The sequence below is a fragment of the Cavia porcellus genome, unplaced genomic scaffold, assembly GCF_034190915.1.
Source record: "Cavia porcellus strain 051 isolate PalLab524CR breed Dunkin Hartley unplaced genomic scaffold, mCavPor4.1 scaffold_26, whole genome shotgun sequence".
NCBI classification, from domain to species: domain Eukaryota; kingdom Metazoa; phylum Chordata; class Mammalia; order Rodentia; family Caviidae; genus Cavia; species Cavia porcellus.
Window position 1 is genome coordinate 35,658,045 of NW_026947509.1, and position 25,861 is coordinate 35,683,905.

General features: G+C 42.7%; 1 protein-coding gene across 1 annotated transcript in view; it reads left to right on the top strand.

Annotated features, from left to right (window-relative positions):
- Positions 1–25,861, top strand: part of Dner (delta/notch like EGF repeat containing) — a 304,215-nt gene that overhangs the window by 105,795 nt on the left and 172,559 nt on the right. Inside the window, exons 2-4 of the mRNA XM_063237180.1 lie at positions 8,962–9,267; positions 15,540–15,634; positions 17,774–17,940. Of these exons, the coding sequence (XP_063093250.1) occupies positions 8,962–9,267; positions 15,540–15,634; positions 17,774–17,940 (568 nt within the window). The remainder of the gene's footprint in view (positions 1–8,961; positions 9,268–15,539; positions 15,635–17,773; positions 17,941–25,861) is intronic.

Here is a 25,861-nt window from a genome sequence, read left to right on the forward strand (position 1 = left end):
CTGGTAGATGTGGACAGATGTTCTCTTGACATTCACCATGGGTCTGTGTGCTCCTTCCTCACCCACCCTCCTCCAGGAGTCCCCTACTTCTGTATTTAGTCTCTGCAGTGAGCTGCCTGTCATTCTTGTTCACTTAGTTCAGATGATGGGTGGAGGGGCAAGGGGAAGGCATTCTGCATTCCTTCTGTGGAACCAAAGATGGAAATATGACTCTTCATTGTGGTCCTGTTTCGTGGTTGGGTGACCTAGGTGACTGTTCCTCTCTTTGTGCAAAGATTCATCCTCTACATCTTGTACATAATGATTAGAGAAAGTTAGAGCCCTTCGGCTGTATGGGGCAAAATGTCTTTCTGTTATTTAATCTCTTGGTACAAACTAACTCAATAAGGGAGTTGGATTGGGAAGAAAAAAAAATAGATGTGATTGCTAGCAAGTTTATCCAGCCCCATTGACAGTGATTTTTTCTTTAAAGTCTTTCCACGTGACCCTACTTACCTGTTTTCTTCTGTTTGTGAACCTGAACTCTCTACTGTCTAGATCAGTGGTTGACAAACTAAAGGGCCAGGGCCAAATAATATATCTCATATAGCCTTTGTAGGCCTGATGAGCCTTGTCCCAATTACTCAGTGACTGGTGCATGCACAAGCAGCCAACGTGGAACTAGGTGGCTGTACTTGAGTTCTAATAAAACTTTATTGACAAAAGCACACTGGATTTGTCTTTGGTTGCATTTTGCCAACCCTTGGTTTACAACAGCAGTTTCAGAATTTTGATTTTTGGACTAGGTTTATCAGAATCATCTGAGGAGTGTTGAAAAATATAGCTTTCTAGGCTCTGAGTTTCTGATTAACATCTTGGGAGTTGAGGGTTCTGTATTTTCAAGGGTTCCTTAATTAATTCTGTTGCTCAGACTAATTAGTAAAGTAAGATCCTTTTACTTCCTTTCCTTCCTTCCTCCTCTTATCCCTCCCATCCTTCCTGCCTTCCTTCTTTCCTTCTTTTGCTATCTACAGATACAAATAAAAACATAACATTATTTTTGTGTTTGAAAATGAAATATAGTGGTACAGTTCTATACAAAGCATTCTGCATATTGTTTATTTATATAGTAAGGGATTTAGTCAATTTTAATATATCATAAACATCTTCCTTTATTATAATGTTTCCATTTAAATTTATTTATGGAGTCATATAGATTTTATAATAACTACTGATGCAACAAAATGCATCCATTTTTTCTTTATGACACTAGTCTCAACTAGGGGAAAAACATAACATAATGTTCTGGAGGTACTTTTAGTACTTGGAGGAAGGTATTTTACTGGCATGTTGTAAGGAGAGATGAGGGCTGCTGTTAAACATCCTGTGATGTCTTAGGATGACAAACAGTGACGCAGTCCAGTGCCAACGGAGCTGAGGTTTAAGGCTCTGTTTTGTTCTCCTGAGAACGCTATTGATTGCTGCAAAGGCAGCAGCACCCCAGTAAGCTAAGAACCTCCCATTATGCCCCACCCCTTAAAGATCTCACTCTGTCTGGGTCACTGTTGATCTTACTATCTTATGTTGAAGTCCTGTATCACTTTTCTGTTTTGCTTGACTGGCTCTGTTCTGTTTTATTCTGCTTGGTTTTATTCTCTTCAAAATAAAAAAAAAGAAAGGAGAGCTGTCACCCCCTCAACACGGCCACGTGTGGCCCAAGCCTCCCACACGGAAGCCTGGGGAGACAAACCACATGCAGACAGCAGGAGTTGTGCACCATCAGCATTTGTGAGTCTCCTCCTAGGATTTACTGGACTGGGTCTTCCCAGGATGCCTTTGCTAAATAAGCTTGGATGTAACTGATGGAGAGGCAAACTCCTCTGCTCAGTTTTTCCTGGTAACCGTGGAGCACAGTGCCCTTGAGAGCCAGCTGACTGTCCGTAGTCAATCCTCAAGCTGCAGGGGCCTTACACACTCCCCGCTGGGCCTCCCTGAATGCCGAGGAATGCATGTGTGGCACAGGTGAGCAAGGCACCCAGAGTCTGCCACTCCTCTGTGCAGAGTGGGCACCAGGGCTCTGAACACACAGACAGCTCCATTTTCCTTCAGAAATCTGTGGTGATCTCCTCTAGCTGGAAGCATTCAAAGTTGCTGCCTTGGTTTTGTGGAAAACTGCCACTGTCACTGCAAAATAAATTGGTTCTGAAACCCATTCATAAGCTTCCCTTTTCATACCTGCAATCTTCAAATCCATCCCCTCTCCCAGCATGCCAACTTTCAAGCTGGTTTACTATACAGGAGGGCTCTCACTCCCACAGATGATTATAACCATTGTCATATGCAGAAGCAGGACTCACAGCTGGTAGCTCCAATGCTCAAGGCAAGGCAAGAGAACTGGCCCAAGTTCTTTCATTGGCTTCGAGCTCCTTGAAGGACAATGCTGGGTGTTGAACATCTTCCAGAGCCCCCTTCTAGCCCCCTCTGTTGGAGCAGAGATTGCAAGGAAAACAATTTGATATAGGACACATGATTTACAGAATTATTTTATAATGGTCACCCGAAGAGTCAAACACAAAAAGTGTAGGAAATCTGTCCACACACTAAAGACTCCAAAGTGCAGCGGAGGTCTTAGATCCCATGGCAGTATCCTGCATGAGTCCAGCTGAAGACATAGAGCCCATGAGTTAACCGGAGGCATAGAGCCCATGGCAATGTCTCATGCAAGTCTGTTTCAGAGATCTGCCCTGGGAAGGCCCAAAGGTAAGCAGTGGAAGCTAGAAAGCCTATGCCAGCGGGATGAAGAATCTATGCCAGTAATCTGAGGGTTTTGCACTACAGCCAAGAAGACATGCTCAAAGTAAGGAACAGAGAATTCCCAAACAGTACCCAGGCATCAGCAACAGTGAGGTCTTGAGCTCCTCCGATGATGAGAACAGCCGAGTTTATATCAGGAAGGCAGTGTGACAAGCTTCTCCTGGAGACTGAACAGCACACATCCTCTCCTCCAGAGCCAGGAAGCAATGCTCAAAATAAGTATGAGAGCTCCCCCAAAGTTAACTGCAGCCATTCTCAGTGACAACAATGAGAAGAGCCAAGTTCATATCAAGAAAAAGGCTAGACAAGCTTCCCCTAGAGAACCAACAACCCAGGAGAACCAACAACACTTCCTGTTCCTTTCTAGCTCTCCTTTTTATGTTGTTGACAATCCTCAGGTGGGCTGTCCACACCCAGGCCCGTGCTGATTCAGTTCAGCTGATGTTACAAGTTGACCACCAGTTGTCAATCCACCACACCCTTCCTGGATCATTGTTTATGCTTGATGAACATTACGCCGATTACTGATCTGTCAAATCTCGGAAGAGGTCAGGGCAAAGCCCTCAGCTTCTCTAATGTGACTTGGAAGGCCATTTGGGTGGGTAAAGTGCATCTCCCAGCCTCTGTCCCTGAGGTGGTGAGATGGACACATCCGCACTTTGAAGCAACCCCATTAGCTTGGAATGATTATATTTAGTGACAGCATGTGGTTTTTTTTATACTTGTTCTATACTTCTTTGAAGTCAGACCTTTCATTCTTATTTTTATTAGTGTATGTTTGTGACACAATACAGTCATCTTGGGGAATCGGTACATGAACATCTTAACTCTTGATCCTGTTATTTTTCCCCTTCCCTTCCTCTTCCTTCCTTTTCTCTTCATGCACAGATCTGTGTCCCATCTCCCTAAAGTCTACTTCCCTGTCTCTTGTCACCTGTCTTTTATTTTGCTCTTTAAATTATTTATATTTTGAGTTTTTCATGTAAGAGAAATCATGTAATGTTTAACCTTCTGTGTCTCATTTATTTCACTTAGCACTGTGATCTCAGGGGACACCCATTTTCTCACAAATGACTCAGTGTTATCCTTATTTATGGCTGAGTAGTATTCCATTGTATGTTGGTTCAGCTACACCTTTTGTGAATATCTTCCTGAGAGAGTTTAAGTCATCATATTAGAGTGATAATGAATACCCATGTGGATAGCAGCACAGCTCATAATAGATAAACCTTGGAAGTGGCCTGTATGCTTATCATTTTTCTGTCTCTATGCAGCAGAGAACTTGGGAGATGGTGGAAGTATAGGTAGCAGACGGTTTAAATCAGGTAAAGAGACCATGGTTAAAATATCACCCTGGTGTTGTCTTGGAGTTGCCAGTCCCTGGATGGGGGACCATCTTCGTGCAGGTTTGCCACCCATCTCAGTTCTGTGCCAGGCTCTATAAATACCATTGGATGTAGCATAAATTATTTGAAACAGGTAACAAATCTAAGATAACTGTGAACAGAGTAACTTCAAATTATCCTAGGGTGCAAAAATTTGGTGTAGATGAGCTGATAGAGGCAACAAACACAGGGCATTTAATAAATGAGCCTGTTGGTTACCTTAAGCAGGAAGCCACCGACCCCTTGGCTTTCTCTTTACTCTCTATTATAGCTGGATTACAAAGGTTTAATCATTTTTCTCCATCATTAGACACTAGAAATTGTAGCTATAAACTATCACCTATGAAATTTCCCAGAGTCAGGTCTATTAATTATGATATCTTGCCTCATGGGGCATTTTGGCAGTTTGGTTATTACCTGCTTAGAGTTCACACTTAATGGGACTCGAGGGCAACAGCAACCTCTGAAGCAGGACTTTCCCCTGAGCTGCAATACAGATATGCCCCTAAAAGAATGCTGCAAGAATAGTGTACAGAAAAACAGGACTGACGATAAATACTTAATCATGCCACAATTTTGCTTAGAGGTTAATCACTGCATTTTATCTTACATTTGCTGTTATGAATCGAAACAGGATTTTTCCAGTGCAGCTAGTCTGGAGTGGTAGAGATTATCATGGCAGGGAGTTGCCATTGTTAGTGAAACAACTCATGTGCAAGCCAAGGGAGCAGCGTGAGGCGAGATGATTGTTTTGAAAAAGGAATCAGTGCCTCTAGAATGCATTTAACTCCCTGCTTTCTGTCCTGGTGTGTGTGTCATAATGTGTCTGAGTGTGTGTGCATGTGGATATGTCTATGTGTGTCTGCATATGTGTTTGTGTCTGTGATTGTGTATATCTGTGTATATTCATGTGTTTGTCTGTTGTGCATTTGTGTATATCTTTATGTCTACGTCTGTGTCTCTGTGTGTCCATGTGTGTGTCTGCATTTGTGCGTGCATCTCTGTGTGTGCATGTGTCCATCACACATGCACTGCTTTTGAATCCCTTTAGAAGTCTGTACCGCTGGTGGCACACACCTGTAATTGTAGCACTCTGGCAGGCTGAGGCAGGAGGACTGCAAATTCAAGCTCAGCCTGAGCTACATAGTGATTCAGTGAGATCTTGTTTCAAAATAAGTAACAGAAAAAGGGCTGGGGAGGCAGCTCGGTGTGCAGGCCTTGGGTTCCATCCTCAGGATCCACCCCCACCAAATTGTGCAATTGAGTTTACTTTTTAGCGTCTGTCCTCTTTTCTTCATGCAAGTGTGTTTCCTGACCTCCATCGCTCATTTTTTATAGGACCCTGGATGCTCCTGTGTGTCCCTCTCTCTACCTGTGAGGCCAGAACAGCGTGGCCCTGCCCATTCTGCCCCATCTCCCTTTTGGCTCTTTGTTCCTTATGGGTGGCACTGCTTCCTGGATAAGCAGGTTGGGAATTGCAGCAAGGACCTGCCTGTTCTGCGCGGCTCAGTCCACCAGCACCTTTGGCACTGCCTGCTGCTGGATCCAGCTTCACGAAGTGGCATCTGCGTGACGGCTGAGGACAGAGCATGGCTGTGCCACTGAACGGAGTGCCGGCTGCCCTGTAACGTGCCCTCCCTCCCTGCCCTTTTCCTGCAAAGTCTGCACTCACTGCCTCTCTGCCTCAGTCTGAGGTCCATGGAGACAGCCTCTTTGACTGCCGATCGGCTCCTGACGCACTTGCAGACTCTGTGGTTTCTCAAGCTCTGGGCCCTTGACCGCAGCTCCATTTTCTGTGCAGCACCATTCAAGGGCTCAGGCAGCCTCTTGTATACAAAGGCCTCACCCAGGCTAGAATTTGGGTGTGGTACCCTCTGTTTTGTCTCCGGGTGGCTGTGATGTCACTTTCTCTGCCCTCCTGTTTCCAAGCAGTGACACAGTATGAATGTGATAGAAGTGTGTGTGTGTGCTGAAATAAGGATTTACTGCAGTAAGAGACACATTACCGTTCACACCCTTCGTAGTCATCTCCCTTGCTTGAGGCAGTTCTGCAGGTCCTCTTTCATGAGTTTCTTTTTTTTTTTTTTTCTCTTTTTCCTTTTTATCGGTACCGTGGATCGAACTCACGACTGCCTGCTTGCAAGGGAGGTGCTTATGCCGCTGAGCTAAACCTCCAGCCCCCATGAGTTTCTTTAGTTGCACAAATAGCTGTCTGGATGTCCCGAATCAATAAAAAACACCATTTATGGTCATGTTGACTTTGGAGAAGAGCCAGAAATTATGCAGCGCCAGTAAATGAGCTGGATCAGAGCACATTGTGGTGCTCTTAGGAGGCTGCTTTTCAGCTGGATGGCACATGGCGGCAGCATTCCTCATATCCTGGCAGACATCTTGCAAAGACAGGAAGGAGGATTTGCAGAGCTGCTGTGGAAAGTGACAACCGGCTGGGATAGGGTACCCAAAGCAAGGGGGGGGGGGTGGTACTTTGAGGGTAGACTGACAGCGCATTTCTTTCACAGTAGTGAGGTTTTTAATGTAAATGTTCAGTGTATTTGTTAATCACCCCAGGCAGAGGCCATGGGAGGGTGGGTGCTTGTGCTTTGAGCATTGTTCTGGGGGCTGGAACTTTTGCCATGCTTAGCTTAGCCTCTTCAAGGCTGAGCTGTGCTTAGCAGCGGAGTGCGGTGGAAGGACAGAACGCATGGGGACCCCTGGTCACCTGACCAGTGATGCTTGTCTCTGTCTAAACTGCACAGTTTAGTGGGGGTGTGAGCATCCAGAGTTATATTTTGCGTTGACCTCTTTATGATGAAAAAACACTTCTGCCTTTTGATGCATGTATTAAAATTTATTTTTGTGACTTGGTCACTCTTAGATTTTTCAAACTTGATTTCAGAAACATAGCTTTCATTGTTTACTTTGTTCTAGTCCATTAAATCCCTTTCTCTTTTGTCATTATTCTGGATGCCCGTTCCATGAGGTCTTCCTAAAAGTAAATCAGATACAAATTCGCATCATGACTAAACGAGTGGTTCCCACCCTCGCTCATCTGAATATCCATCAGTCTTTCTGTGTTTATTTTCTTCGGCATTAAAAAAAAAAGTCTACCATGTTTCCTGTGTTCCTCAGTGTACTGGGGACCAAGCAGCAGCCAGGGCAGCAAAAGTCCCTCTGTCATTTTTGTGGGACAGGAAGAAACAGATTGTTTTAGATTTTACAGTGAGGGAAACCTTCTCTGACAGTTGGGTAGAAAAGTGAATGAAAGGAGCAGAGAAACTGGGAGTCTCGTGGGAAAGCAGTTGAGGTCAGCAGGTACAAAGGCCCTGAGGTGGGAATGAACATAGTATAGTCCAGGGATAGCAAGAGGGTGCAGAGGGACAGGTCCAAGAGAAGAGGAAGGCTCTTGGGAGAAGAAGACCTCAAAAGATAGGAAGAGACCAGATCATAGAAGTCTTTGTCTTCTTCAGAAGGAGTCAGGGCCTTCTTTTGAGTTGACAGATTGTAAATAGGAAGAGACCAGATCATAGAGGTCTTTGTCTTCTTCAGAAGGAGTTAGGGCCTTCTTTTGAGTCAACAGATTGTAAAGATTTTAAATTATTGACTGTATCAATATTCTCTGCAGAGCCTAACCCATCTCCCCTCATCTGAGAGTCTGTGATGCCAAATGATAGCTAGAATGAATGTGTTATTTTAGGAACTTCATTGGAGTCCATCCCAAATCCCTTCCTATTCCTTAAGAAGTTTGTTGGAAATTGTTCGATGAGGGTAATTAGCAGAACGAGTAGCCATTTTGCCACATGTAGCATTTGTCTGCTGGTGTTTATGTGGATGAACGCATTTCAGCAAGAAACTGGAGGGGCTCATCTCTCTGTTGTCTAATTCTGGACTGGATTCTCTTTTGCAGTCAGCTCAGACAAGCCCAGTAGAGCAGCTAGAGATCTAATTTATCACGGAAGAAATTGTAATTGAATCGCACAGGGCATAGGCTGGTAGCCTAGGAACAGATGATCCTCTGGTCTTGTTTGGTGACTGTTCCCAAGCACAATCAAGGGACCTGTCAGAGGTCAGCAGCGAAGGACATAGAGACAAGCACTTTTCTTAGAGCAGAAACACAGTGTAAAGATAAGTCACTGAGTTGTTATTCTCCATATGCAGCAGGGTCACGTGCTCTGCAATCACCCTCCAGAATGGGATAAAAGTTTTCGTAAACTTCTACCTAAGTCCTCCTCGGGCTGGTCTGGAGCTAGCATTTGGCCTGGGAATGGATGGCTTTGGAAACCTTTGATTCAATAGCATTGCCTTTAAAAGGGTTACTGATCAGGTGGGAAACTGAGAGACACAAGGAACACCATGCAGGAAGACCATGGGGGAGGGCACATGCACTGTGCAGTCATTTGCATGAAAAACCTTTCAAAGGTTTGTTCAGGATGTGACAAAGAGAGTCCAATTCAGAGGACTGATGCCATTCGTCATGGGTGACAGCTAGGTGTGTCAGGGTTCGTTCTTTCCTAACAAGTCTCAGTTTTATCCCTTGTTATCTTAAAAAATTCCTTTAAACCTTATGTTCCTGAAATCGATGTTATGTAGGGTTTGGGGTTCATGGAGCCTGCATGGCACCTGTCATCTGCGGTGAGGTGGATGTTGGGGTGACCTTGGATGCACGCATGGTTGAGGACACGCATTCCTTGGGGCCAGCACTATCTCTGAGATGAAAAGCTAATCTCTAACGACGGCAGTGCTTTTCTATGAGGAAATAATTGACCCATTTATGGTCTCATTTCAGCTTGTTTCAGATCCTTGTGCCAGCAACCCTTGTCACCATGGCAACTGCAGCAGCAGCAGCAGCAGTGATGGTGATGGTGATGGCTACGTTTGCGTCTGCAGCGAGGGCTATGCAGGTCCCAACTGTGAACAGCCACTTCCTGGGATCCCTGCCTCAGGCCTGACTGAGTCTATGCAGCTCCAGTCTGTCCCTCCGACCCAGAAGCCTGATGTGACGCTGCGCCGTTCTCAGGCAACTGAGACCCTGCCGACCTGGCAGCCGAAAACAGGACAGAAAGTTGTAGAAATGAAATGGGACCAAGTAGAGGTAAGAAGGTTGTCTGGCACGTATTTTTACAGAGGAAACCAGAAATGTGAAAGTAATTCTGAGGTTCTAATATAAGCAATAAAAATGCAGAATCAAAATGGAGAAATACCATGTGCTTAACTTTATTACCATCTGTCCTTATGTGTCTGATGGTTTTATAAGTTTCAGAAGAGTCCACAAACCCAAACATGAATGAATGAAATTATTTCCTGGAATGACAGGCATATACATTGCTGAGGGGTATCTTAGATCTGGGGGTAGACAGCACAATGTTCAAGTTGTGGTAGAAATACATCGTGAGTGTTTGAATAAGATTATAGTAAGAGATATTGCCACTAATTCCCCTCAAAATACCCACTGTTGTTTTGAACATTCTTATCCTGTTGTCTCTTTTGTTATTGTTATCTTTTTTTTATTTTAAAGAGGATAAAATTAAACATAACAAAACAGATCATAAGAAAATAGTTTAAGAAACACGGATTTCAAAGCAAGACCACTGGAGACCTTCACTATCGTATTGTCTCTTGTTTTCTTCCAAATAGTTGTCTGTATCTTCACACACAGTGAATTCATACTGAACAAAATAGTGCTAAACTAATCAGAACAGGACGATGAAGGCATTTTAGGTTCTCAAGATCAGACAATATATAGGGAAGTCAACAATGGCTGCCCTAATGTCTCTCGTTCTCTTCAAATTAGCTGTTCATATCTTTACGTATGTTGAAATTAAACAAAAGAAAACAGAGTACTATCACTCTTGATAGAGAATAATAGTATTGCTAGATTTTATATCATGATGCTACAGAATTAACACTGGGTATCTTAGTGTCTTTGTATTCAGAGTATCTGTTGATTACATTGTGCATTATATAATCTATTCTCATGAACTGTTTAGAAGTTCTACACATGTGTGAATCTCTACATGTATACCTATCCTTTCTGCTTTAGAAGGAAAAACGAATCAAAGCAAGAAAACAAAACAAATTCCTAGAAAAACATGAAATGAAAAAGACATAAAACCACAATTCTAGGTGATCTACAGTAGTTACTATTATGTCTCTTGTTATTTTCAATAGAATTGTCTATATCATCAGGCATAATATAATTGAGCATAGCACTACATAGCAATATTAATAAAAACAAAACATTAGAGGCATTATAGGACTTCAAAAGCAGTTAATAATCAAACCAGAATGGGTATCCTATTGCATCGTCTTCAGAGTAGTTGCCTCTAAGACTTGGTACTATCAAGCATACCAAATTTGAATAAAATCAGTCAAGACAAAACAGCCATCTAACCAGATTCAAATAAGATCAGTTATAGTAGGACAGTGTAGGTAATACAGGGCTTCAGGTTAAGTTAATAGGAAATTAAAGATAGTTACTGTAGTATATCCTGCTATTTTGGGGATAGCTGTCTGTGCCCTCAAATCTAGTACAAGTAGACAGACTGGAACAAAATAAAATCACCCTAACAGAGCAGTAAGACTAATGCGGCTTTTAAATCCTAATACACTATTAACAATGCTCTCTGCCTTCCTTTTTTAGACAGTTCCTCCCCTTTCCCTTTCAGGGTGCTTTATACATTTTTGGGTCCCACTAACTCCTTTAGTTTTTAGATTAGGGGGGCAGCCTGCTATCTACCTAAGTGGTGCTGAACCTTTTTTTGAGCTTGCTCTTGAGCTGTATTCCTTTACCTACTAAAGCCTCAAGATTTTCCTTCCTTATAGCTGATTAGTTCTCCACTGCACGAAAGTGTCATGACTTTCCAATGTGTCTGCAGCTGCTGATGAGCTGTCTCTTATTTCTCTCTGGTTCCCTGTCACATAGAGCATTGTTTTCTCATCTTTGACTTTTGGTTCATTAACCCTTTTTGAGGTAGATTATATTTCCTATTCAGAGCATTTCAGTGGACCCTATCTTCTGATCTACTTTGCCTGTGTTTCTTTTTGTTAGTGTATCAAGGCCATCTGTGTTACAGATTATAGCCAATCTTCTCTGCCTCATCTATGCTATGCTGTTTTTCTGCTGTTGATTGTCTACTTTTCTCCTTCATTCCACTGTCTGCCCTGTTCATTGAAGCCTCTCTGCCACTGTTGCTGGAATCCTGGTGATTATTTTTTTTTTCTCTCTAGAATGTCCTTCAGTATTTTTTATAGGGTTGGATTGGTGGTCACAAATGCCCACAGTTCCTCGTTTTCATGGAAGAATCTTGTTTTTCCATTAATTTTGAGAGACAGTTTTTCAGGGTACATCAATCTGGGTTGGAGGTTATTTTCTTTCAGGGCTTGGAATACTTTTCTCCAAGGTCTTCTTGATTTGATAGTTTGTGTTGAGAAGTCTGTTGTGATTTTGATGGGTTTTCCTTTATAGGTGATCTGTTTCTTTTCTCTGGCCACTTTTAATATTCTGTTCTTATGATGAATTCCTCAGATCTTGATTATTATATGTCTGGGTGTAGATCTGTTTTGGTTGTAGCTGGCTGGAGTTCTATATCCCTCATCTATCAGTATATCATTTCCTTTACCTATGCTTGGGAGGTTTTCCTTAATTATTTCTGTAAATTGCTTTGTTTTTCATTTGTGTTTACTCCTGCTTCTTCACTCACGTTTTTTATTCTTAAGTTATAGATCCTCTTGTAATTTTCTAGCCTTATTGTTACTTCCTGGTTCCTTGCTATTTTTAAGAGATTTTTCCTTTCACAATCACACATTGCAAATCTATTTTCAAGTTTTGAAAGTCTGACTTTAGTTTCTGTCAAGCAATTTTGCCAGCTTTCAATGGAGTTTTTAATTTCCTAATAATCTCTTTCATGTATTCTAGATTTTGTTTATATTCTTTATCAAAGGTTTCTCTCCTTTTTCTGGGTTCCTCCATTATTCCATCTGTGTCTTCTTGAGAGGTGCTTAGCATTTCTTTTATTAATATTTTTATATCTTGCCTTACTTGAATTAGAATTTCAGTTTTAAGTTCATCTATGAGGTCACAAAGGTATTTCTTTATGTCTGTTGATGCTGTGTCTGATATTGCATGTTTGCTGCCCTTGATCTCTTCTATATTTACCTCTCCTGGACTTATTTTCCCTGGGTCAGTGGTTGAAGGATTTTTCTTGTTTTTGTCTCTTGTCATGTTTCTGCTTTCTTTCAGACAGATGTATGGTGGAGGTCGCAGGCCCTTTCCATATTGCTTATGGTTTTTCTGAAGCAGTGGCGAGGGGATTGCTGGCCTCTCCAGTTTGCTGTTGATCTGTGAGGTGTATACAAGGACGATGTGGGTTGGCCCCTCTCTTCTGAGCCAGTCAACCTGCGAGTGCCTTCAGCATGTTAGTCTGTGCTGTGTGGATGTCACAGGTGTGGAACAATTTCATCCCTGGCTATTGGGTCCCGACCAGGGGCGTGTCTCAGCCCAAGCAGATCCCACCAGTCCTCTTTGGGCCAGGAGTGGCCAATTGATGCCACTGTGGTTGCAGGTTCAGGCCCGTCCTAACCAACTCCAATATGTCGTCCAGCCAGTCACCCCCTCTGCAGGACCCAATTCCTAGCACTCACCATGGGTTGGTGCAGCTCTCCATGTTGGTTCTATTCTCCATTGTGCTGTATACTCCCACCAAGGGCCTTAGGCTCAACAACCCTGGACTTTGGCGCTACTGTGACTTCAGTGCAACTGTGAATTACCTGAGTCCAAGGCACACCCAGCACATCACAGACCAGCTCCAGTGAGAGTGCGTCTCTTTCCAGCCTTTCGTCCACATTTTTCCTTCCTTTCTTTTTTTTTTTTTCTTTTTCCTCGGTTTCTTCCTAGGCCATAAGAATCCCTCGCCTTTTGTCTGGTCTTCTCCATGGTGTTAAATTCTAGCATCTGACTTGTTCTTCTCAGAGAGGCCTTAAATCCTACTACCTATTAATCTGCCATCTTCCCAGGGTCTCCCCATTTTTTGTTTTTTGAGGCAGGATCTCACTGTGTGGTTCAGGGTGGCCTTGAATTTACTATGTAGCCCAGACTGGCCTTCAATTGGCAGCAATCCTCCTGTGAGCCTCCTGAGTGCTAGGATTATAGGCATGTGCTACCATGCCCAGCTCTTGCCTCTTTCTGAAGCAGTCCTGGAAGTTTTCTTTCCTGATTGCTTTTACAAGGTGTATAAAAAAACATAATGGTTGCTGCTGCCAGTTCCGTCCAACAGGAAGGCAGCATGTAAAAGCATTACAGTGTGTCCTGGTCCACCTTATTCCCAGGAATCTGGCCTGAGAATACCTCTGACTCTTCCCTAAAGTCAAAGTGACAATGAAAGATTAAATATTTTGAATTGATTTAGAACACTGAAGCAAGTTTGAAAGCATGGCTAAAGACTCACGAAAGTGGATTTACAGAAGTGTTTCAGAAATGGTGAGAACTGTGGGATAAGTATGTTCCAGGTAAGGATGATTATTTTGAGGGGATAAGTGTTAATGTGTCTTTTATTGTAATAAATTACAAAACTTAAAACATTAACCATGATTTTCAAGCATACCTCATAAAGGAAGGTGTCCTGGGAGCCCCCATGGTTGACCTGCTTCCTTCTTGTAAAACTGTCTTAATCTGCCTCCTATGCTGTAACATATATGGCTTCTGGCATATTACTGCAAGTTTCACAGATTAAATGAAAAGCATCATCTTTATGTATCATGTTACAGTTAACGAACCTGTCTAGAAAGTTCTCTTGTTGTAACAGAGGTAGACAGCATTTCTTTCTGTGTTCTTGGGTACTAACCAGTTGGCCTACTTCTTTTTGAGTCCCACGGTGTTTACGGAGGTCACATTGGAACTGCAGGGCAGTGTTTTCAGTCTACCAAAAAAGCTGTGAAACTTGTTCTGATTTCAGACTTTTAATAAGTGCTTTGAAGTTACAGTTTTAATATCTCTTTGCTGGTTGACTCAAAACGTGAACTAGATTTTATCCCAAGTTTATCAAGGAAGTGTCCTTTACAGAAAATTTCTCCCCAGCCAAGCAATTTAAATCTATTGATTTAAATTCACACTATCTTCCAGTTGGGAAGTGTAAAGAGGAAATGTCTCGTCTTTCAGTCATGCTCTGATTTCTCGGCTGTGTGAGAAGCAGGTTAAAGGTGTAGTGAAAGCCATGGGGATTTGGGCTTGCTCTTTTCCTGAAGTAAAGATGCTTGAAAAGCATAAAAGCTGCTTGGAGCTTCAGAACACAAAAATGTCTGTGAGTGCTGTTATACAAGTTGGACTCATGTCTTGGAGTAGAACAGTGGGTTTTAGCCATAACAACTGGTTACAGGGTGTTCTGGAAAATAAATTCCAGACATTGGGTCTTGGTTGAAATTGCTGAGAATTTCTGTCTTCTCAGTTAATTCTGTGATCGTGAATAACATTTTTTTTTTTTTTTTTTTGCCATGCTGGGGATTGAACTCAGGGCCTTTGCTCTGAGCTACCAGCCCAGCCTTATTTGTTTATTTTTATTTTGAGACAGGATCTCTCTAAATTGCTAAATTGTCTAGGCTGGGGTCAAATTTGTAATCCTCCTGTCTCAGCCTCCCAGATTGCCAGGATTACAGGCATGCCCAATAGCTAATAGTTTTAATACCCCTTCATTTTCAAGATGGGGGCATTAATCACAGTGTACATAGGGATCACCAGCCCCTCACAGACCCAGCTGAAGTATGCAATGAGCACAGCCCCCCACACCAACTGAACTCCCTTTTCATATGCAAAACATTTAAAATTGTAGGTGTGGCCACAGAGAAGAAGCAGGGTAGCTTTCCAGCTCCTAGGCCTCATCCTGGGTTATTGATGCCCCTCGGCAGGAATGCAGTGAGAGCAGAGGCAGCCTTGAGCTTGCTCCTCCTTGCACAAAGCTGCGTGCCCACTGCCAGGAGCCTTCTAGAGACAGCCTCTGTCCTTGAAGCATTCAGGCCGTGGTTGACAGCAGACTGGTGTGGAGCAAAGAGCCAAGAACTTCCTGTTACATGAAAAGCAAGTGACCAGGGTACAGCCCCGCTCTTCTCCCGAAATATTCTATTATTGCTTTCAACAGTCCTGACAGTTTGTAGTCTGCTCTCAGGAAAGCTGTACTTTGGAAAATCAGATAGTGCAACTTTCGATTTCTTAGAGGTCCCTAAGGCTTCACGTGTCCAGCTTCTAGTCGGACCACACTGTCAACATTAACAGGCACAAGACAAAATGCAGTGCGTGAAATTTTGCTTTAGCATATTATCTTGTACTGTGATCAACTCCAATAACCTAGCTTCTGTTTTTGTTTTCTTTTTGCCCAGGTGATCCCAGACACCGCCTGCGGAAATGCCAGTTCTAACAGCTCTGCGGGGGGGCGCCTGGTATCCTTTGAAGTGCCACAGAACACCTCAGTAAAGTAAGAAATTTCTCAGTTAAAACCTGCTAAGATCGATGCTATGGTCCCTGTGTTGTGTGGGGTCTCTTCATGTGCTGGACTTCTCACTGGTCAGTCCAGTGAGTATCACAGATTCTGTATGTGGACCTGCACTGGCCCCTGAAAAACTAGAACATGCTATTCAGAGGAGCACAGTAGAGACCAGGTCAAGCCAGGTTAGAGATGCGCAGCCAGGAGCCTGGATCGCTTCGGTCCAGTGTGAGGGAAGAAACCAAGACCTTCGATAAAATCAGTTACCTCATCTCCTGGTGCCTTTTGCTTCCCAAATTATCATCCTCTTAAGATTTTAATGGACCATTGCTTAAAGCTATTTCTGTAATTTAACCCACATTTAAAACCCTCATGTTACAATTTTCTTTTTTAAAGCAAGTGGCTGAGGAGAATGCTTTGTTTTAAATTTGGGCTCGTTCAGATAGCAGACTGCAGGCTGTCCCCACTGTGATGAGGGAGAGGCAGAGGGCATGGCTTTAGGGAGTGGCCTGTTATGTGCCAGGTGCTCTGCCTAGGCTTCCAGCTACCCAGAGCCAGCTGATACGGGTGAGGGTGCAGCCAGCACAGAGTCCTAGATTGGCCATCGTCCCCACTACCTGGCCTTTGTTGTCATTAACCACCACGCTCCCCATGCCCCAGGTGACCTCAGGGTCATTTTCTGTCCAGTTTTGGGGATGTTAGATGACTGATATCTCTGACTAAGCAGTTCTGTGATTTGGCTCCCTTGTGGGGGCCAGTGGGCACTGCTGACCTTGTCCATGTACCTGGGTGGACTTGCCTTCCTAAGTGTAGAGTCCCTGAAAACATCTGGAAGAAGAATGGTGTTATGTTGCCTCTGCGCCCCTCTTTCCTAGCCATGAAGCCACTTTCGCAAGGGAAGAACCTATAAGGAGAGCAAGCTCCTAGGACTGGGGAGCAAGGTCCCAAAGGGGAGACAGACAGGCGGCGGCGGCGTATGAGGCGGCTCTGAGCTGCACCAGCAGGGGGACCCCGGTCCTAAGGTGTTTCAGTCCATGGAAAGCTCTGAGGACCAGTTTCCTTTACTTCCACAAATCCGCCTCTCAGCCCTTCCTTGGCTAGGCCACATTTCTTTGCCTTCCTATGCCTTTTTGCATAGTTCTGATTCTTTTTTGCCATTCAATGCTTCATGTTTGTTTTCCCCTCCCAGCAAAACTGACATTGTTGGAGGCTCCCTTAGGTCGCTGAGCTGCACAGAAATGAAAGTGCTGACCCAGGCTGAGTGAGATGGAATGCTGAGTGACTTTTAGATGCCCGATATTCACAGATGGGGGTTCCCAGCCCTCTTACTCATGAATTCAGTCCTTTAACAAAGTCTTATCGAGTCCCTTGTTGCCAGGTGGGAGCTCTGTGCTGGAGAGGTTGGGGTTGGGGGTCAGCTCTGTGCAGGGACCCTGACGTCCCCTGACCCAGGTAGAAGCCCAGACCTCCAGGGATGCAGGGAAAACGGGCAGCTGCTGGGTCTCAGAAGAGGTCAGGGGTTTCAGAGAAAAGATTCTGTGTGGGTTGGAATTCGTTTCCCAGGTGGAAGAGGAAGATGCAGAGTTTGGAGCTTCCTCACTGCAGAAGCCCTGGGTCACTGGCATGGGGGGTGAAGAAGTGACAGAGACACAGTCTTGGCGGGGGGGCTTCAATGGCATCGCCTCTGGATTATATCTTGGAAACCACAAGAAGCTGGGGAGGCCTGAACCCTGGGGGATGTGACACAATTTGCTCATTTTGGCAGCATCGCTTGGGTGACTGTTTTAGAGCGCAGCCCACATTGTGATACATTATACGAAGCTCTTTTTACACCATGTAGGGAAGGAAGGGTTTATTTGTAAAAGATCTCAGCATACTCTTCCACCACTTCTTAAAACGTTACCCAAAGCAGAGGCACTCACTAGTGTCGTACCAAGTGGGAGATGGATATTTGTAACAAATGTGAGAAAACTTGAATGTGCACTGCATGGACACTTGTTTACACACTCATTCCTCGTTTCCTGATATTTTTGTGGATGTACTCATCGTCTAAATTTTTAATTTGATGAACCGGTTCTAAGATGAACTTTTCCAAAAGAGATTTTGCATTTACATCATTCCCATTTTCAGGATTCGGCAAGATGCCACTGCGTCGCTGATCTTGCTCTGGAAGGTCACTGCCGCAGGATTTCAGCAGTGCTCCCTCATAGATGGACGCAGTGTGACCCCCCTGCAGGCTCCGGGGGGCCTGGTCCTCCTGGAGGAGATGCTGTCCTTGGGACAAAATCACTTCATCGGTGAGTTACCGCAACATCAGCCCAGCCTTGGTTGTGTGTTCAGAGCTGGTAGATGGGCAGCTTTTCCCAGATAATATGAGTTTTGGATGTCAATGCTATTTCTTTTGCTTTAGATATGATTTTACTTATAACCCAAAGAGGTTCCAACGTAACATTTCCAGTTTGGCTCAAAGTAGAAAAATGATGGCTCTGGAATACAGAGGCTGTCTTCCAGCCCTCTCCAAAGTATCCTAGGTGTATCAACTTTGGCATTTATTTCTTTTTTTGTACCAGGAATTTAACTCAGGACCTTGCGCTTTCCAGGCAGGCACCATGTCACTGACCCAACTTGGCCCAACTTTGGTATTTAATTATTTGATTCTGACTTTTCTTTCCGACTCTTTCGACTACTTTGCCAGGCATTGTAAGCAATTTAGTGTATCGAGTGTCATCTCTCTGAAGAACTTTTGTTCCCTGTGATTTTGGCTTAACCTAGACCTGTGGGCACAGTGGCTCACAAGAGACTTAACACCTCTGAACCCCCAACCAAGGCATGAGAAGGATGACAGCTCTCTGGGGCACCTCTAACTTCTCATTCTTTCTGGAACCAGCCTCTTCAATTTACCCTTGTCTCTGCTCCCCGGCTGTGGCACTCAATGTTCTCTCCCTGGGTCCACCCACCCCTGACCTCCTTAGGGCTACACTTGGACAGTTTGCTGAGGATCTGCTTTCCCCGAATCCTGCCAGTTGTCTTCATCCTTCACCCTGCATGCCTGAGCTTGACACTCTGGCCCCTCGGTGTTGCCGTGTCATCGGAGACTGTATTAGCACTCATTCCATCTTACAGTCCCCGTGCACGGACCCTTGTTCAAGTTTAGAATCCTCCAGCCCAGGGTGATGCATGCAGGTACTTTCCCATTCCTGCTGTTGTTGACACCTGTACATTGCAACAGCCTTCCCCTGGAGCATGAGGGTGTGTGTGTGTGTGTGTATGTGTGTGTGACAGTGCCTGTCTTTCAGGGGATTTGGGAGCATTAAAAAAGATAATGGATATGAAAGTATACGTTACACAAGTGGGGATTATTCTCAGGTACTCTATTTTTTTCTTTAGATATGCTAAATATTTTGTAAATGGGAAACATATATATGAAGGTTTATTCTCCAAGACATTTATTTGATACAGGTATGATAATGAAGATAAAGGGGTTAGTAAAAATGCTCAGATTTATATCATATTATTTCTCATGTTTGACATTTCACTGTCTTTCCTCTGGTGAGAAGGTTTCTTTTCAGTTTTTGAAAATCCATTTGAAAGGGTAGGGATCTTATTAGATGGAGATAAAGAGAAGAAAGTCTGGGAAATGGGTATGGCTGGGAAAAGAGGAGAGAGGACTTAATTTCATATCAGCATTAGACCATCAAAATGGATTAGATTAGAGAGAACCAGAAATTGTGTGATGATGTATGACAAATGCTCAAATCTGAATGTTACTCCCCTGATACATTCCACCGAACTTTTACTTCTGTGTCTGTTGTAATAATTTATCTAAAGGGAAATAGTTTCTGTTATTTCCATAGTTTTGTACTGATCTTTATAATTTTTTGTTTAGTAGATGTTATGGTTGATACATTGTGTCAAATTGAGAAGTTTAGAAGTTTAAGAGATTCAGCAGGGATCCAGGATCCTTACTTTGTTAATAGTCTCATCCTGTGCAAGAGACTAGCAAGGAGATTGTGTGTGTTACACCTGCCAGGAGGGGTGGGAGTGGTCTGTGTACAATATAAAGGAGGAAAAGAGGCTTGACCTTTCCCCCTTTTTGCTCTGGCTGCTTTTGCTGGCTGCTTCCTTAAAGTGTTGGCCTGGTTTCATGCTACCTGCCTTGGAGCTGATTATAAACTGAAACCTCCATAAACTGTAAGCTAAATAAACCTTTTCTTGCTTCATTTGGGTTGCCAGGTATTTTGTCCTAGCAATGAAAGGAAAGTAACCAAGACAGTAGATTAACTGCTGTCTGACATGGAGCTAATATTTCAAGAAAATGAAAGAAGTATTGCTACTCTTTAAAATGTCATTAGTTTTATCAGAAGATGTCCATTTGAAATATTAGCTGACACTTTATTCTACTTTTAATCGTAGCATCACTATAAGCTTAAACTGACGGTGGGACTACGAATATGGTTAAAGAGATTTTCCAGTGTTAATATAAATTTATTCTTTTGCGATAAGAGAAATTTTGAGAATTCATATACAGTTGGAACTCACTTTGCTCACAGAAATTTTCATGGAAAAAAGATGTCTGGTTAACATGTTTTTTTTTTTTTTCTAGAGGAATGATTAATTTCTTACATTAATTGCTAAATTAAGGAATTCTGCAAAATTATACTTTATCATGAGGAGACAAGGGTTTTGAGTAATATCATTTATTTCCATAAACCATTTTTCTTTTCTTTTTTGAAATTTGTGACATAATTTCTTTTACATTTCCCAATGAGAGCTTTGTGGAGGTCTCACCTGGCTTTATCGCGGAGATCACTGTCTTTCCACGTTAGTATCTATGAAGGCAGCGGTTGCTTCTGTCACCTGGACCACCTTTTCAAAGATGATCAGCCCGGAATGCCTGACAGCATCTCTCTTTCTATCTTAAAGAACCTAAGTGTATCTTTTATAATCACTGCAGAAGCCTCATGCTTGCTTCACTGACAGAGGTTTAATACTTCTTGCTTTGTTAAAAGAGGCTTTTATTAAACTAATGTGTTTTCACAGTCCGGCTCTCTGATCATGAATGCATTTCTGTGAAGATCCATTCCAAGGACTGTTTCCAGGAACTGTTTCTGACCTTCCCATAGCTTCTGTAGATCCCACTACTTAACTGATAGCCAAGGGTGTTGGAATATTTCCATGCAGTCCAGCAGAGTTTTTCCTTCTGTGTGTTTGGGAAAGAGCTTTGATTTTTGTGAGCAGATTTATTCACTTATTTATTTATTCATTAAACTTCATAGGTTACACTAATATACTATGAATGAAGGTATAGTATTATTTATTTATTTTTAACTGATGCAAAACATAACAATCACACATGTTCATGGGGGATTGTGTGATGTTTTGATGCTTGAGTGCCTGGTGTAATGTTCAAGTCAGGTTGACCATCTTTGGCCTCGAGATCTTCCACTCTTCTGTGAAGTTTCTTGCTGAGAACCTAATGTTCTGTACACTCCAGATGATCACAGTGTTACTATTACTGTTACATACCATTGCTAATATTTGTACTGTTTCATGGGAAGAGAGCAATGATACAAGTCTTACAAACTGTCCAACTCTTCCTGCTCTCCTCTTTAACTTATCCCTTCCGGCCCAGAATCACTACCAAATTTCAACCCTTTGACCTCTACTTAATTATCCTTTCTGTTTTTTATTTTCTAAATACAGCTCTTATTTCTTTTATGCAGTGTTGGGGGGCAAATAACCAAATGGCCTTTGTTTCATGATGGCTTTGCTGTAGGGTGCATCAGAGACACCCATTAGCTCTCTGGGTGGTTCATTTGCTCAGTTTGTGTTTGTGAAGAGCCAAGTTCATTGCTCCAGTATATTTCCATGAAAACTGGCTTATCTCTCTTAAGCAAAGTATTATTGTAATTACTATTTTTTAAACTTGCTTGGAGGCATTGATGTAATGGAGTTGCCTCTGTTGGGAAAGCTGTTGAAGGAATAACCATTTCTTTGGGAGAAACCACTCTGGGCGCCTTCTCCAGGCTGCTTCCTCTCTGCTGCTCTCAGGCATGGTTCTCCTCACTTCTGCAGAGCCTGCCCCACCCATTGGCATCCCCTGTGCTCAGACAAACTCTGTGTACCTCACACCACACACTCTGTTCATTTTTAAGGCCTCATATGAATCCTCCTCTTTTGGCGTCTGTGTTCATCAGCTTTCTGTTACTGTGACAAAATACCTGAGAAAAATGATTTAAAGGAGGAGGGGCTGACTGTGGTTGCTGGTTTCAGAGGGTTCAGTCCGTGGTTGACTGGCCTTAAGTTAGGCTGAGTTTTGTGTCTGCAGGAACTTGTGATAGAGGAGGCTGCTGTCTTCATGGCATCCAGGGAGCAGAGAAGGAAGAAGAGAACCTGTTCTTCACTTTCCTCCCTCTGCTTTTGTTCCACTGGGCCTAGAGACTATTGGAAGATGTTGTCCAAATTCAGAGCACTATTGTGCTGTTCCACATCCCAGTCATCTTTGGAGCCACCTGCACAGGCACACCTACAAGTGTGCTTCACCAGTTTCCTATGTGTTTCTCTGTCCAGTCAAAGATTAATCAAGTCAAGATTAATCATCATAGAGCCTTTTATGAGGAAAATGGCCAGCTGGACATTCTCCTCTCCCCAGAGTCCCAATCTCCTCTCCTTCATGTCGATTCTTACAGATGCCAGACAACCCAGAATATTCTCATGGTTTGCTCTCCTGTTTTACCCATACCTCCCCCCTTCCTACTTGTGCAGAGAAACCCCATTTTTTCTTTCTCACTTTTCACTCTAATGATCCATATTTATTGTTATCCCTCTTTTTCTTTGAAATTATTTTAATTTTGGTTCATTCCACTTGTCTTCTATTCTATCATTAAATCGATCTGGTTGCTTATATTTGCTTTTTTCTCTTTATCCTCATTCCACTATCCTGCTCATAACCCCTTATTTTTCCTGTTGCTTTTATTTGGTACCCATTTGTAATATCCTTTTTTATGGTTTCAGTACATTTTCATGTCTAATTTATATCAAAACAGTAAATAGATTAGAATATTTAATCTAGATTACTGGTTACATTTTTATGACTTCCTAAGGTACTCCTCTTATGGCACTAGATCCTCTTGAACTCATCAAGGGATTTTAGTGGTGCAGGATGCTTTGACCATAGGATAATTTAAGAATAGTGCTAGAGAATGACAAATGACCACCACAACTGGAATTAGAATTTATATGAAGTTAGGGGTTCAAGGCATGGTTTTTTGGGGGGAGGGTTCTCAGTTTATCCTCCAAAGGAAGAGGTGGCATTTGGTCTTTTATGTGATTTTTCAGGCAAATCTTTTGGAGTCCCTTGATAAAGCTCTATTTTTTACTATTTTTAGCTCTGGAACTCTGTCCTTTCTTTTCTTTCTGTGTATTCCTATAAGCCTGGTCCTAAAAAGTTACAAGTGTCAAAAGTAATTTAGCTGAAGTTAGAGCTTTCATCCTGTATATCTAATGGAGAGAGGGATATAGGAAAAAGTGCTCCTGAAAGCCTAGGACACTTTGGCGATATTCTGGCGGTGGTCAGGGTGGTGGGCTGTACTTAGATAGGGACATGGTTTCTAGAAACAGTAGGGACAGGGGATTTTGCTAGCCTTTCACTGTGGCTAGAGAGCTCTCCAGAGTCATGCATATAGTGACTAATACTCATTTTTGGGGTATATGTCTATTTTAGCAATTTGGCCTCAGGGCTCCAGATGGAAATTCTAGATGTTGATAGCAACACAGGAATCCTTTTCTTTTGCTCTAGAGTAAAAAAGAACCCAGAGATAAATAGGATGGCATTGCCTCTCTCCATCCAGTCATCACTTCAGTCTTGTTGGCTGGCTACCCACTCCCATGGCTACTTCCTGATCAAGGGTACCACGTGGGGCTGCCCGAGTTTAGCTCTTTGTGGGACGTTCAGGGTGGCAGGGAAGGGCTTGGGGAGGTGGTGCCAGGGACACTCCAGGGCGTGTCAGGAGAAAGGATTCTCATGTGGACTGAAAGATGCATAGTGTAGGTTTCCTCTCATTAAAAAAGGCCTCCCAGAGATGCAGGACCAAATTGGCAATTCACCTCTTACAGCTTGGAGAGCACAGGCCCCACTTATCTCTCCTCTACACATTCTGGCTTCCAGTTATATTTTTCCTGCCTCTAATGTCCATTTAAATTTGCATTTTACCATTTAGTGGTATATATTTCCTCTAAGCCTCTCAGATCTTATAAAATAAGTTAGAGTATGAAGAAATAAGAGTGGGGAGGAGACTTAATTTTCAAAAACATTTTTTACTGTATACTTTGATAACAATTTCATTGATTATAATTTTAGGCCCATTTTTATAGTGATAGATATTGGCATCTTAGCTCTGACTCATTCCCTGAAAAAAAGTTTTTCTTTTTGATTTTTTTTTGTTTCTGGGAATCAGACCCAAGGCCCGGTACATGCCAGGCACCTGGAAGGTTGTAACACATCTGTCTGAAGCCCTTGGTCTTGTGTGCATGTTGCTTTGAGAGTACTTTCTAAGCTTGCTTATTTCTCGTGTACCAGGCCCATCTCATAGAAGCCCGTGGACCTCAGTAGCTCTAACTGGTGGAGGTGCGCTGAGAGTACATCTTGTCATCCGAACCTGGCTTTCTGGGGTCGTTGGTCCTTGCTTTACTTTAAGCAGGACAGCAAAGCTGCACAGCTCCCACTGCTTCTTGGTGTGTTCTTACATTTCCTTCCAGCATAAAGTCCTAATGTCTCTGCTCCCAGCTTTGTCACTGTCACCTTGTCCAGCTACCTCACCATAGCAAGTCTCACTTCTGGGTCCGGATTCTGGCTTTATGATACCTAAGAAGTTCTGCTGTGGACCACAGCTCACTGTTAGATGCCCATGCCAGCCTGGATTGTGGTTGTATTTTTCCGACCCTCCAATCCTGCATTAGATGGCCTGTCATCCTGAGTAGAAGCTTGTCACCCTTCAAATGCTTTGTGTGTTTCTCTGTCTGTATAACAGGCATCATTTTTCTTGATTCCGATTTCCTTTCCTTTCTTCTGACTCTTTTACAGAATTGTTGCTTTACCAAATGTTTGCTTGGTTTTTCTCCCTGATAGCTGCATTTATAACAAGCATCAAACAACTTAACATCTGCATAGTATTCATCACTATCCTCATGTGTTTTTGTTTGTTGGCTTTTATGCTTTAGGCTGTAAACTTTTAGAGAGAAGGGATCATGCCATAACACCTAACTTGCGTGATGCCTACGTGGTGATCACCTGACTGATTCAGTTTGATTCACACCTAAGTTATTCTTCTCAGCAAATGCTATGCAAAGAAAATTTCCCACTGGAAAATGTCAATCTTCAGAATTCTTTGAAGATTTTCATAACCCGCCTCTGTGACATTTAAGTGCCCTCTTTTTATTACATTAAAAGTATTTTAGAGGATCAAATGAAAGAAAAGTTTTCACCATTCTTCTGGGAATGTTGCATTTTGTTCTTTAAGATACCTTTCTCTGGGAGCTGGGAGTGAAATAGTTTGGAAAGGTTACCACCTATAGGATCATTAACATCATCTTTTTGAAGAAAGTTTAAGATTTAAAAATAAAAATGCAAATATTTTACCTTTTATGGTCATCTTAATACCACAATTGGGCAAGATCTGTCAAGCTCCCTATTATAGAGGGGGAAAAAATCTCCAAACTTGGACACAGTAAAATAAAAAGTAATAATTACAAAAGAACAAAAGTAGAGGAGCAAAGCTCCCTTGAACAGCATAATTTATTTTAGATCAATTTCGTATAGTTCACGTTTAGTTAGAAGATTTCTGTGAAATTTAAGTTGTACTTACATTGAAACCACATTTCAATATTGACAAGACTATTTTCATTTTCTTTTTATTACTGAGCATTAGGATTATTGAATATCAGGGCTAATGAGTGCTAGGATAGTTTTAGAAGTTCATTGGCATTAAAATTCATGTCTAGCTACTGTCTTCCTAAGTGTTATCATGGGAGAGAATCATTTATTGTTGGTACTTACTGCTTGTGTTAGTAAACCCAAACTTTGGAGGACATTTCATATGGCTGTCCTAGGCCTGGAGGCCATCCCTGCTCTCGTGGAACTAGGGAAGTGACTCTAACATGAACGCTATGCTTTAATTACTCTGTGGTCTACACAGACTTGGTATCTCTGCTGAGGTATCA